The sequence below is a fragment of the Phlebotomus papatasi genome, chromosome 1, assembly GCF_024763615.1.
Source record: "Phlebotomus papatasi isolate M1 chromosome 1, Ppap_2.1, whole genome shotgun sequence".
NCBI lineage: Eukaryota > Metazoa > Arthropoda > Insecta > Diptera > Psychodidae > Phlebotomus > Phlebotomus papatasi.
In genome coordinates, this window is record NC_077222.1 from 9,968,474 (window position 1) to 9,983,700 (window position 15,227).

A 15,227-nucleotide genomic window follows, 5' to 3' on the forward strand; every position below is an offset into this window, starting at 1 on the left:
TCTCTTGATGATTCAAAATATTGATCTTCTAAATCATCTGACATCCAATTTGTAATTAGACACGGGAAGAAACACACCTTCTTGCCAGGGAACTTGGGCAAACCGAATAGAATTTTTCCCCCAGTATCACACCCTTAACAAATTCTATGTCATTTTGCAAATTTTCCAGAAAAATAATATTTGATTGAATTGAAAATGTGAAGCTTCCTCCCCTTATGATAAATTTACAATTCAACCGCAATGGAAAGGGAGCAATGGGGAATTAAATATTCAAATTGAGCAAAAATTTTCAATCAAAAATTTTATTAAATATTACTGAGATTGTCAAAAATCTACTATTATTCAGTTGCAAATCAATGACATTTTACCAGAGGCACGGCGTTTCCTATGTTTCTAGTGTGCCGAAAAAACTTTTGAGTTTGTTAGCTGTTTTCTATTGTTCCAGAATGAATTAACAACAACTACAAATACAAAATAAAAGCTAACTTAATACTGAATAGGCAACCGAAAATCCCAAATTGGCATCCAACGTAGTTTTGGAGATATCTTATGAAATGTGTATGAAAACAGGAAAAAATTTACACTAAAACAGGTTGCACTTTTCAGAGCTAATGTCACCCCCCTCCCTGCAATTTACCATGGAAATTTTATTCCACAAAACTTACGTTAAATGTGTTGAAAGTTTTATAGCCCCAATTTAAATAAATGTCATAAAATTCAGTTTGTAAAACATAAATTTCAGGGAAGGACCCATATAATGCAATAGAAGAAAATAATTTAATATTTATTCATAAAATGAAAGAAGCACTGAAAATGACCCAAAGAGCAAAAACTAGTCATCTTGATAAAAATTTAGTAAGTCTGGCGTTTTGATTTAGTCTCATTTTAAGCCATTGAAAGTCGTAATTAACGAAAATGGAGAATCGTTTATGACTCAATGGAATATGATATATTGGTCACCATGACGTCGATATTGCGTTACTAAACTTACATCCTTTTTGATTGCTGTCAATCTCGTCAAACTGATTAAATTTTAATCATTCTTTTGAGGTAGTATTTAAAACGTTCAAGCAGCGTCTTCTTGACTTAAATTCGTGCTTTTATTTCTGGAATACTTTTTGGGATACTCAGTATTCTTAGCTAATTAAATAACTCACTGTGACATGTATAAGATTCAAAATAATGTCAACCGTCAAACCAAAACGTCAGAAATTTAAATTAACATTTGTAGCTATCTTCAGAACTTACATATCAAACATAAATCTTTGAATATACCAGAAAATGCATAATTTCTTCAGTAATTGGTTGTTTTTAAGCATTAAAAATCATTTTGGCCATTAAATAACTTACAGATGATCAGAAAGAGCTTTAAACCATGTGAAGTTCCAAGAAGTTTCATTATTTCTTAATTTTCCATTTATTTTTGTAATATTTTTTTTTTAAAACATAAACTTAATAATTTTCTTTTTGATTAGCTTTTCACCATTTACTGAAGTGAAATTTAAATGATAAAATTTAATTAATCGATTTTTTGACTTAAATGTTATAGCCTCTAAGGGGTTACATGGGTCATGAAGATTAAAAAACCCACATTTTCTTTAAATATCTTTTTCAACAGTAATAACATTAAAATTGTTTTAAAGTTTCTTTTAAGTTTATTGAAACCACAACAAATAAATCGAAACACAACAAAATCGAAGGCTTTGGTAAAGGCTAGCAATGCCAACATCCCAACGTGTTTGCGATCAATAACCGCCGCCAGATCATGATTTATTCGAAGAAGGGCAGAAATAGTAGGGTAAAGTGGTACAAGTTGGACAATGGTACAATTTGGACAGGGTTTTTTGTCTTGATAAATTTAGTACTTAATTTTTATTTGTATATTTTTAATGCTTTAGTTTCATAATTTGGTTCCTTGTGCTTAAAAACAAATTTTGTACTGTATTTATTAAGAAATAAGCCATATCCAACTTGTACCGGCGAATTGTCCAATTTGTAACACTAATTCCAACTTATATCACTTTACCCTACTGTGGCAATTGCGGAAACCCGAGTGATTGGCACAGAATAGGTTGTTATCGCACAAATAAAGAGTATGTAATGGAAACTCGAATGCTTTCGAAAGATATGCTAAAAGGCTTATAGACCTGAAGTCAGAAGGTGAAGAAGGGTTTTGATATCTTTGAAATTGGAACAACTAAGGTAGTTTTCCGGGAATCTGGAAACGAAGAGGTCGTTATGATGTGATTGAAAACATCAGTGAACAATGGTAATATATTCTCTGAAATATCCATTTAAAAAAATAAGTAAAAAACATCAGCTGTTAGAACCTGATATTCGGAGACCTTTCTTGAAAAAATTACTTTTTGGTGGTCACGATTACTCAGAGTAGGAGCCCAACTAGCAAATTAGCTGACTTTTAGAATCAAATATTTTAAATGATCTCATAATGATCTTCTATACAGCTGACAGCGAAAATATAGGAAAGAGATATAAAAGTTTTATAAGAAGCGTAATATATTTCTATGAAACCCTTTTTAGAATATTCATGATTTGTTAATTTTGTATTATTTTTAAATAAAACAAAGATTTTCTTTTTGATTACATTTTTGCTGCATTAGGATAAAAATTAATATTTATCGACTTTTTTACTGAAATGTTATTACAGCTTTTAAAGAGTTACGTGGATCATGAATGTTAAAAACCCATATTTTCTTTAAATATTGAATACTAAAAGTTATTTTAATTTAAACTCTTAAGCGCATTAAAGTATAACACTTAATTTATATTATCTGAAATTTTCATTTAAAAAATAAAAAAAAATCAGACGTTAGAATTTGATGTTCAAAGATTTTTCTTATAAATAAAATACTTTTCGGTATTCACGATTACTCAGAGTAATAGGTTATGCAGTAAGTGCGTAGTTTAATTAATAAATGGGAACTCTAAATTCATGGTATCGCATGCGTTCTTAAACTCCTTTTTTGACAGCTGTCAGGTTGTCATTCTTATCTGTGGAAGGGTAAATGGTAACTATCTTTCGGATAAAACATTGATGTTCGAAAACTTTGATTGAAATTTTACGTTGAATTTTGGTATAATTGCCTAGCCTCATACTAAGAAGATGCTAAAGGAGGTAACAATGATTTATGCAGGGAGTTATCCAATAAAATGCACATATAAATCAATAAAAACGGTCTCTGGCAATTGGTTGAAATATATTTCGAAATTCCTTTCTAGAAAATCCTTGCGGACGAAACGAGAAGTAAGTTCATTTTTTCTGGATATTGAAATCAATATTTCATTGTCCTTTATCTTGGGGAAACAACACCTGTGTAAATAACAGGATTAAGTAGAACGAAAGTGTAAAATACATAATAAATTACCTAACTTGAAACTTAGTTCATATTGAAATCATTCGAAGTCAAAACTGCAAGGTTATGTCATCGAATATTGGAAATTCAATTTAAAGGATTTATTATGAACATTTTGTAAAAGTTTGATTTTAAATTCTGTGAAAATCCACTCACTGACGGAGGCATGAAAATGCAAAGCCGCCGCCTTTTTACCAAGGGAGAATCCCAGGAGATCAACCGCACACAACCCCCTGTTTTCTGGACAAGGGTTGCAAATTAAAGACAGCTGGTATAAAATTTCACAGGAGAGCAAAAGCACATCTCATGTTAATCTCCTGCCTCATCCCCCTCAACTCCCAGGAGACCTGTCTCGGTAGTTGCGTTCAAAAGTGAAATAATGCTGGTCCTGGGAGGATTTCATGGAGGGGGTGGAGTGATTTTGAAAGTCGTTACAGCAAAAGATACTTGGAGACAACAATGCGAAAATTCACGGCGCACAATAAAATGATAAAACAAATTTCGCATCTCTTTTGGAATGGAAGAAGCAGGAAAAGATGAATAATTTAATTTTTCTACCCCTCATCCTTCAGGCAATCTCTCCAGGTTGTTTACTTTACGTCCTCCAACCCCTGCACTGAGGAAAATTCGATGGTAAAAATTACCATTTCTCGTGGAAAATTCTATAAATAACACTTTTTAGATTTTATTAAGATTAGCTGAGCGAAAATTTTATTATTTGGATATAGAAATTTAATATCTGAGGATATTGCGTTGGAAATTTAGGTGTTCGAGCTTCGCATGTTATTTTTAAATTGAAGGAATTTCGCTGCTGATTAAAATTTGAATTTAAAGTTAGAGTTGAGAATTTTGAATTAGATTGTCATATAGCATTTTTAATATTAAGTAATTTATGCCAAAATCCTGAAAGGATCATAATCCCGAAAATCCAAAATCCTCAGTTCGTTAAAATTTCCGAATGGGTCGAAATTTCGATTGGGCCAAAATCCCGAAAAGCAAGATTTCCGAATGAGCCAAAATCCTGAATGAATCGAAATCTCGACTGAAACAAAATCCTAAATACGCAAAAATCCAAAAATCCAAAAATCCAAAATCCCCAATTCGCCAAAATTTCCGAATGGATCACAATTCTGAATGGGCCAAAATCTTGAATGGATCAATATTCTGAAAATCCAAAATCCCAAAATGCGCCAAAATTTCCGAATGGGCCAAAATCCTGGAAGGCTCAGAATGCCGAAAATCCAAAACTTACAATTGGCCAAAATTTCCGAATGGGTAAAAATTCCGAATGGACTAAAATCGTGAAAAGCAAGAATCCCGAATGAACCAAAATCTCGAATGCATCGAAATCTTGAATGGGCCAAAATCCCGAATGTGAAAAAATGTCCAATTTTCAAAAATTTCCGAATAGGTTGCAATTCCGAATGGGCCAAAATCCTTAAAGAATCAAAATCGAGATAATATAGAATCCCTAATTCGCCAAAATTTCGGAATAAGTCACAATTCGTAATGGGCCAAAATCCTGAAAGGATCAAAATCCTGGAATTCCTAAACCACCCAAAGCGCCAAAATTTCCGAATGAGTTGAAATCCCGAATGGGCCAAAATCCTGAAAAGCACAAAATCCCATAAGTCCAAAATCCCCGATTCGGCAAAATTTCCGAATAGGCCAAAATCCCGAATGTGCAAAAAAATGTCCAATTCTCCAAAATTTCCGAAGATGTCGCAATTCTTAATGGACCAAAATCCTGAAAGGATTAATATCCCGAAAATGAAAAATCCCCAATTCGACAAAATTTCCGAATGGGTCGAAATTCTGAATGGGCCAATATTCTGAAAGGATCAAAATTCCGAAAATCCAAAATCTCCAAAATTCCCGAATGGGTCGATACGAAATTCCAAATGGGTCAAAATCTACAAAGGATCATAATCCCGAAAATCCGAAATCCCAAATTCTCCAATAGTTCCGAATGGATCGAAAAACCTGAATAGGCTATAATCCCGAATGCATCAAAATTTCGAAAATCCAAAATTCTGAATAGGCTAAAATCAAATAATTATATTTTTAGCATATAATATGACTCGAGATTTATTTAGATGAGAACGTTGTGAATTGTCAATTTTGAGTATTTATTTTCCGGTTCTTAAGTATGATTTAAGTCAAGGCTCTTTTGTATGTTTGATTTTCATATTTTAAACAACATTCATCATGTTCTGTTTGATTTTTGAAAGTCTTTACACTCTTTCAAATTTTGCTAAGGGAAGAGTACCAGCGATTGGCAGTGTTACTCTCGTCAGGTTAATACCAAATTGTTGCTCCCAAATAAATGATTTTTTTTTAATTATTAGCTACTTTTTACCAATTAACTTTCACAAGAATACAGTACACTAACTCAGATTTCATTTATAAAACCAATTTTCCCTGAGACTCCTGATTAAATTCCTGACGATCCGAAGTACAGATTGCAAGTTTGCAATTACAGTTTATGATTATAGTTAAAGAGATCACAAATGTATGAATAAGCATTCATAAAAATACCAAATAATGTTTTGAGGATTATATTTTCAACTAAATATGGAGCATGTCACTTAACATTCCGATCTGGGGTACTCTTCCCTTATATTCATGGCTAATTTTCACACTAAAATGGTAATATTACTATACTCATATTGAATACAACTATTTTAATAGTAAGTTAATTAAAAACTGTCATTTCCTTTCAATTTATATAGCTTTTCACTAAGTGCGTAATATTATATTCAGGATCACTATATTTATTTTAAATTTTAATATTCTGTTTCTAAATTTTGCTATCTTCATGGTTATTTCTAATATCTAGGTTTTGAAAATTTTAATATATAAGATTTTAATAAAGATTTGCATATGAGTAGCTGAAAAAATCTAAAGAACTCTACTATCTACTATCGTAAAATCTACTATCGTATGCAGATTTTCTCTTAGAAAATTTTCAAGTACTAAATTTATTGCAACTACCAACGAATTTTCTCTCAGTGAAGCTTGGCTTCACAAAGGCGAATTACTGTGGGTTTTTATTATTCCGTGTACACAAGACACTGCCATCTTCATCATGATTCTCCGTGGAATGATATTAAATCGAAAAACAATATCATCCCTCAGACGATGGGACGTTGTCGGAGGGGGTTGAGTTCCTGAAGCGACATTTGAGGGGTGGAATGATAAGTTTGTGTTTCTGCGCGTCTTCCTAGAGCGACGGTGAAACTTTGATGGTGTACAAAATTGAACGGATAAACAAAGAATTATTCTCCCCTTTCACAAACCATCCCCTCAGCAAACCTCAACTCAAAAGAATCCCAGGAAAAAAGGTGAAGAAATTAAGCGTCTAAATGCCCAACGAACTCTTGGACGATAAACCCAATATTTTCCCCGGGAAAATCTTATTACATGCGCTTAGGGTAGTTAACAGTATTGGATAATTTGATTAATGTCATCAATTAAATTCAATCAATGTCACCTTCTCATCAGACACATCATCCATCCCTCAGGAAGGACCCCAAAAGTCTCCCTCACACGACACTTTTTTTTCCAAGGGGGGCAATTAAATAAAATTAATAATCTACCCTGTGTCATAAATTAATCTCATAAGAGGGGCTAAATGAGTTTTCTTCTTCGTGGTTCTTTTTTAAACCATTAGATTACAATTTAATAGCACTATTTTTCATTTCTTCCCTATTGCTTTCTTCAGTGATAACATTAAGGGTTGGTTTGGGTTAATTGCCACCAACGATGTGACAGGAGATTCTCTTTCGTTCTGATATGAATATAAATATGTAAAAGAGCAATATATACTTTCATGCCTTAAGGATACAACTAAAACAGTTTTGTTCTCTCTTGCAAGAGGTTTAGTTAATATTCAAGACTTATTCTAAATGATAAATTTCCTGGATCTTAGAGCTTTATAGTGTTTATACTGTAATTTATCTTAGTGGAATACGAAATTGTAAGACTTTGAAATCACATACTTTACATAAGAGTATTTTAATATAGAGCCGAAAATGTATTTTTTCACAATGTCGTTGATGTTCGAAAACTTGAAATTTAATTTCGAATTTTCAAATTAAATTTTCGCACAAAATTGTGAAAATCGCCACGTTCGTTGAACAGTGTTTAAACAGGGAACTTTCGTTGCTGGAAACTAAAATCCAGCAAAACTTCGTTCTGCAGCTCCGCAATTTCTCTTCTTCTTCCTTTTTTTAACGGCCATAAAATGGAACTCTATTTGCACAAAGAATCGTTGATATTCGAAGAATTCAAACTCAATTTCAGATTTTGACACTAATTTTTTGGCAGCTGGGGAAAACTTTATAAAACTTATAAAATATCACACTGAAAAGCTCTCAAAAGACTTAATCAGTGATTATGAAGGGGTTAAAGAATGATACGGAAGCAGGGAATGTTGTTGATTTGTGGTTTTCCTTACAAAAAAGTGAAGACGGACATGTTTTGACACTTGAGCAGTTCGAAATTCAAACAGGAAGTATTTCAGCCACCTTGCGGAATTATCAAGAAGTAAGAATGTCTTTTTTTTGGCTTTTCAAATAGATATTTGATTTTTTTAAATTGTGAATGGTAGAGATATGTCTTTTTTCAGGTTATGAAACCGATTTTTGAATTTCTCATAATTCGACGGTTTCATTCCATATTATTCTATCTCAGAAAGACAACTTTTCAGGAGAGCCATTTGAAGTTGGAGATTTTCTATGCTGCCCGTGTGACTTTTTTTTCGAAAAAATTGAATATCTCGTTATCCGAACGCCGGATGACCACAAATTTTTACCAGTTATAGATCTCGGTCCCAGGAACAACATATCTCTCGAAGTGATATAATTCTGATTCGTCTTAGAATAGTATGGCTAGTATAAATTATTAGCTTCTCAATAAATTTCGGAAACCAGGTTCGGAAAGAGACTTTCGAAAGAAATTGTCAATCTCAGTGGTCTGATGCGCCATCTATGCTGGCTGTATGAACCCAAATAAATCCGACAACCAGAACGTAAAATAGAAGAAGAAGAAGCTTTATATGTCATATTTGAGCCACTCATTGCCAAAATATACTTTTAATAAGAATAGGCATATACAACTCTTTTTACTCGCTGTAACTCATTTGTAATCCAATATAGATGGACAGGTCTATTTTTATTGTCCGATTGTTATACTAAAAAGGCATTGAAAATCAAAATTTGTTATAAGAAAACAAGAAATATTAGAGTGTTTTTGGAATTCCTTAAATTTAAGGATTTTCCAAGGAAAAAATTGGATCCTTCAGTCATGTTCCAATTTTCATTATTAACGGACTATGGAAAAATGGAAAATTTAGTATTTGGAGATGGAAATTTATGTGGAATATTATATTTTGAAACAACTTTTATCGAGTACAGCCATAATTTTTTTGAAGTGACAAAATACAACATTATTAAGTCCATTTCGAAAAGCCTGATATCTTTTCTAAAATTAATTTGAGTGGAAATAGTAGCTCCTTAATTGTGGAAAATAAGCTAAATGCTTAAATTAACTTAAGATTCTCACGGAAACTGTTTCGTGTTGTGTTGATATGGCGCGATAAACAGCTGTTAAAATCGTAAAGAATTCCGAAACAACCTGAAAATCAAATAAATCTGAGACACGTGCCAAGACAGTAGAATCAAATTATTTTAATTAACCTTTGTATCTTAATTGGAAGGTGTGCATTTCGAAATCTAACAGTAGATATTGATTTATTACAGTTTTATAAGAAATTAGAAGTTAATTAAAAAAAAATTTTGAAACATGTGTCATTTCTCATTTCTATTTGAAAAATCGAAATTGAATTGTCATTTTTCATGGCGCTGGCACACCTTTTCAATTGAGTGAAATTCAATCGATTGAAATTTGACCTAATATTCTTTCAAAGTAAAATAAGATATGTTTATCTCTTTCTGTCAAATAAAAATTGAAATTTCAATTCCAATTTCAAATTTCATTCGAAAGAAAGTGACAGCTGTGTCTGATTTAAGTTTGAAAGAATAAGAGGTAAAATTTCAATCCGTTGAATTTTAGCCAATTGAAAAGGTGTGTCAGCGCCATTACATTCAAATTGGACAGTTTTGAATTTCGAAAGTTGACAGCTTTCGAACTTTATAAGTCTGTTATACATGTGAAGGTAATTGGATGAAATCAATTTCTTCGAAGAGGTTGCAAACCACCGTAAATAATTTAGATTTAAAAGGTTCAAATTGGACAGTTCGAAACTTGTCACTTTTATTCGAGTATTCGAATTGGAAATATTATTTTAGAAAGTTTTACTGAATATTGTTTTTCAATTTCAGTTTTTCGAAATAAGGAATATAAAATAAGTATTTGTTTTTGAGATTTAAAAATTAATGCTAACTTAGAGGGAGGTGGACGTAGGACTATTTGGAGCTGTGAGGCTGCATTGTTATACGATTTCTTCGCCTATGTATAAATGAAGCTAGACCTTATAATTATTGTATTTAGATGCACAATTGTTTTGTCAATCCAAATTACATCGTATTAAAACCCAGTTTCCTTTATAAATATGCGAAAAAAATTGTATAACAAAGTAGCCCCACAACTCAAAGTAGCCTCACAGCTCAAAGTAGCCCCATCTCCCCCTATATTGTTGAGGTTATGTTGTAACACTTTGAGGTTATGATGCAAAAACAGAAGAAATAAAGTTTCCTTCAGAAATTTAACTTCACCAATTAATTAGTATAATTATACTAATAATTTAGGCTGAGTTTTTAATTATCCACAAACATAATTCCGTCGGTTATTCATGCAAAAGTCCAGTTATATTTCATAACCACATTTTTTGTAACACTGAATTTTCCTAAAAGCTCTTCTGCTGAGTAATAAACCCAAAAATATTTTATGATCCTGATGTTTCGATCGTGATTAAAATATCACCCGCCGCGTCGTAAGGTTTCTCGTGTAGAATGTTAATAAACTATCATGTCGTGACTGGTATTTGTAAAATTATTTATTCAGGGAAAGTAGTATCCAGTTTATTGGAGTTAGGTAATATTGCAAGTATTTCTATAATCGTTTGGTTAGTGATTCTTTTTTCAGAATTTCCGGAAAAATGGCAATCAATAAATCCGTTTAGGGCAAGGGGATATGGTTGTTGAAAATTCCTTCCCTTTGGTGAAAATTTTCCACGGAAAAAAAATTGTGCGGAGCAAGGTGAAAATGGAGTCTTTGAGGCTTGATTACGTAACACTCACCTGTATCGGGAATTGCCCCAGTGAGTCGATTCGCGAGATATCCACGGATATTTGTGACGACTCGCTGTGGGGAGTTGGGCCCCCCGAAGAAGGCACCACCTAGCTTCGAGAACAGGGCGGAATCTCCGCTGCTGGGCCCCTCCGAAGACGCCACGGTCTCGCGTTATGCAATCAAACGGTGCTCGTGTGAAAAATTTAGGACAAAAAGCTCCAGGCGACACTTATCACAACTTTTCTTTTATATTCAATGTAGCCTCTGATTTTATCACTTGGCTTTTTCTTTTGAATTTTCTCTTTTTTTTTGTAAACTTAAAGAACTTTTTTTTCTGTAGCACTGATTATGTCCTAGATATCATTTGCTATTTTTTAAGCACTTTGGTCTTTCACACTCGTGGACTTTTTTTCTTTATTTCTTTTTTTTAATTTGGGCAATTCCTCGGGTGGTTGTCTCTGGGAGATTGTGAGCCTCCTCTCCAGCCTCCGGACTGGGTTATGCAAGAGGGCCTCCCGTCCAAAAGTACTGTATCTGGCTGTTGGTACCTCTTTCCTGCAGCGCCAAACGGTCCACTCGACCTGGCCGTTCTGAAATGTAGCTTCGATCTGCCGGGCTCTTCATCAGCCCCTGCGCCGGAAAACCTTTACCCCTCTGCACTCACCAGGCGCATGTGCTGATCATTTTCCCGCCCAATTCCATTGGCTGAGGCTCAGTGTGACGTCACTGCGTGACTTACGACTCCCTCTTTCTCCTTCAAAAAATCTCTAATGTATTTGTGTTTGGGTAAAAACTAGGAGATCCCCCTCGCACATTTTCACCCCGAAAGACATCAATTGGTGAAAATCCCTTCGGAGAGATACCAAAAGACAATCTATATAGGGGGGGCTAGGCCATCTCCGACGAAAAAAAGGCCCACTCAGGAGGAAAGAAAATGTTTGTCAAAGCAACCCCAATTCCTCATACTAGCCCAATATTTTTCCACTCATTCACTTGGTCGATGTTTCTCAGCCGATAAAAAAGGAAAACTTTTCACTCTGAAGGTGTTAGGAGAAGGTCGGGTAGTTTCTTACTGAAAATTGGATGGAAAACCAATTAGATAGGTTTACTAAAAATCTTTAAATTTCCCAGTCCTTAACCTTTTAAGGACGAAAGGGGTACAATTTTGGGGCCAGAATATTTCACTTTAGAAGGCCGTACACAGAAAAAAAACGGAGGTGCGATTAACTTTTTTTCCTCGTAACTCTTTAACACTTTTTAGGTGTAAAAATATATCAATATTTTTTAATGTTAATTTTACACCTTTTCAAGGGTGAAACATGAAAGGGGTAACTTTAACTCCTAATACATCTAAAAAGCATAATATTTACATCGATTTCGGATCAATACTGCAGGGTAAAATAAGCATTTCCGGAATGTTATTTTAACTTTTTCGGATTTCTCTCAGTGTAGGAAAAATTTTATTATGGACTACATCGATGTACAGGTTGATAAGACCGAATTATGATGTTTTTCTTTACGCTACTACGTTTCAGAAATAGGATATTCCTTTCATCAGGTCTATAAAACGTTTTGAACGCTTTTGGTTACACTTTTGAAAAACGGATTTTGACATTTTTATTTATGTAAGTTTTCTTCGAAAATGTCAAAATCTTTTTTTTCAATAAGTATAAGTAAAATCGTTTAATTTTTTTTGCAGACTTGATAAAGAGGACATCGTATTCCTGAAACGTAGTTGCGAATAAAAATTGAAAGAAGCGTTATAAGTTTTAATCCGTTCTTACCAGTGTCTTCAGTCCACTTGATCGTACATGGCCGAAAACTTGGATGAATGTTTGAAACGGAGGCGGAGAAAATCTCGAACGCCAACGTCCTGAAAGCCAAAACCCCAAACGCCAAAATCCCGAACGCCAAAATCCCGAAAGGGCTAAAATCCCGAAAGCCAAAATCCCGAATGTTCAAAATCCTGAATGGGATGAAATTATATGGAGGATTATGTGTTGAATAATTTCCCAAGACACAGAAAATTTCCCTTCGCCTCCAGCAAGCGCGGGTGCCATTATGGGAGTAGCTATGACACATTTAAGAATTCGGGATTTTGGCGTTCGAAATTTTAGCTTCCGGGATTTTGGCGTACGGGATTTTGGCTTGCGGGATTTTGACCGGGATATGTTTGATATCAACGAAATAGGGGGTACTTTCATATAAAAACCGGAGGACTTCTCAATTCGAAAAATAAAGCAAATATTTAAGGCTTAAAATAATAAAAATTGAAGTTACTGTAATATTTTTCAATGAAACTATAAAAAACACAAATATAGGGAGGTTGGGCTACTTTGAACTATAGAGCTACATTATACAATTTTTTCGTATATTTCTAATGGCCTCTACACACTAGTAGAAATTTTTTTAAGAAATGCCTTTTTTAAAAAATTCAGACGTATCTGCCTACAAGAATAGGGGAAATTTTCTTTGAAAAGGAATTTTTTAAAAGAATTTCTACTAATGTATAGATGCCATAACGAAACTGAGCTTTAACCCTTTAAGGATGATTGGAACACCAGTGTCCCATAAAGTAAATATGTTTTTCTGACTACCTAAAGTTATTTTTTCTTATGTTTGTACGTAAATGCAAAGTAGAAGGTTGAGGGAATCTAGGATATTTTTTGCGAAGCTTCATCTATTTGCTATATAGTAAATTTTTAAGCTCACAAATAGAGAATTTTTAAATTCTCATATAGAAAATTTATTTTAATTATTTTTTATACTTCTAATTTTTTTTAGTACAACCGTTTTGGAAAAAGAAACTACAATATCCAAAGATAATATTTTTCGTTAGAGTTAAAATTATCGGTCAATAGCCAGAAAAATTACTTAAATTTTTGGGCTATTTTTGTCCATATCGTTCATAGAGAAAAAAATACACCAAATCAGATTCTGTTGGCTTTGCGAAGGTTAGATGTAAAACGCTTCACAATTTTGTTTATCGATTTCATTTTTATTGCTAATTTTCGGTCAGCGGAAATTGTCACGTGTTGTTAAAGGGTTAACGTAACGTAATTTAGCTCAACAAAACTATTGTGGAATTAAGTAAAATAATTGTAATTGCTCATTGTAATCTGCCCCACCTCCCCCTAAAGCTTAGGTAAAAATTTTCAAAATGATTAATGTGCAATATTTAAGACATTCCCAAAGTTTTTAATAATATTGAAAATATAATAAACACATAAATATTCTAAAAATTAATAATTCTACTGTTTAGTGCAAGAAAAAGTTTCAAAAAATACAAGCTTTGTACCAGAGTAGTGCAGTACAAATTATTTATAACAAATATTAAAAAAAAAACCGATGAAAAGAGCAAATGAAAAGATTTATGGTATTGCTTATCTAGTTATTGCATTCCATTATGTCCATTTAAGAGATTTCTCAGAAGATAATACCAAACTATAAATTTCATTTCATAAATAATTTTGTTTCCAAATGCTCTAAATGGTGTTTTTGTTAGATTTTATCTGCCCATTCGTATTGAAAAACAGTAAATGGAGTACAAAATAGAGAAGAATGTTTTTTAAAAATCAATTTATTATCAGTACTTTGTAGGTTTAGAATTTCAATACCTTTCAAATTAACACAAATTTGAGAAAATCAATTGGAAAATAATCCCTCCAGAGTGATTGAACATCGACCTTTAATAATTCAAAATGGCGAATTTTCCGGTTATTGGTGATTAAGGACGAAATGTCCGTCTAGGCTATCTCCGAGACAAATCCAAAAATGAAGGAAATCGTAAGGGGCAGTTTTGAGTGATCCCCAAAAAAGCATGATTCTGGGACAAGTTAGGAACAAAGCGAGTTTTTCATTGATTTAAAATAAATGGGACAAAACCACTACACAATCGTAAGCGGTATTAAGACGTATCTTGACTAAAAGAATGAATATCCTCATACTATTAATTTGTAGGCTCTATATTTGTAAATCAGGTTTAAGAGTCGAGTCTCATTTACTGATGAGCCTGATAAAAGCACACTACCCAAGAAGAAAAATAGCTGCTTTATAGAACCAAGTATTAGACAAGTATTTTAGTGCTCTTTTAAAAGACTTAAAGTGAAAATTTTCTATGGAAATTCCTATAGCAGCTCTTAAGATCCTTAAGAGAGCGCCACTTTACTTATAGTAATCTCAGTAATGAAAGCAAGAGCGTTATAAGTAAATAAAAAGATTTTTAGTTCTATAGTGCCTCACTTAGGGAATTCTACAAGACCATTTTAAGAAAAAATTGCTGCTTGGGTACTGGTCAACAGCTTATAGTGGCAGAGAGGTGAGATGTCTATTAGAATGAGTATTTCTCGAAGCATTCAATGAAACCAAGATTGATAATGTGAGTGAATGAGCTAACTCGCGTAATTGACGGATGCTAGAGAGGGCTGTACTTCCTAACGAACCAGGGCAGATACATCATAATACAGAGCTGAAGAGAGGTTCCGTCCTCCAGGGTGAAATAAATCAGAGATACACTGATCAGTGCATGAGAGTCATCAGTGCATGAAGGCTAGTGGCAGTGCTGGAAGTAATTATCTAGTTCAGGACACGGTGCCTGAA

The 15,227-nt window shown here is 33.3% G+C and overlaps 1 protein-coding gene across 1 annotated transcript in view; it reads right to left on the reverse strand.

Annotated features, from left to right (window-relative positions):
* The window catches only part of LOC129799289 (choline O-acetyltransferase), a 110,313-nt gene that overhangs the window by 68,339 nt on the left and 26,747 nt on the right, over nucleotides 1-15,227 (reverse strand). Inside the window, exon 3 of the mRNA XM_055843032.1 lies at nucleotides 10,637-10,799. Within this exon, the coding sequence (XP_055699007.1) occupies nucleotides 10,637-10,799 (163 nt within the window). The remainder of the gene's footprint in view (nucleotides 1-10,636; nucleotides 10,800-15,227) is intronic.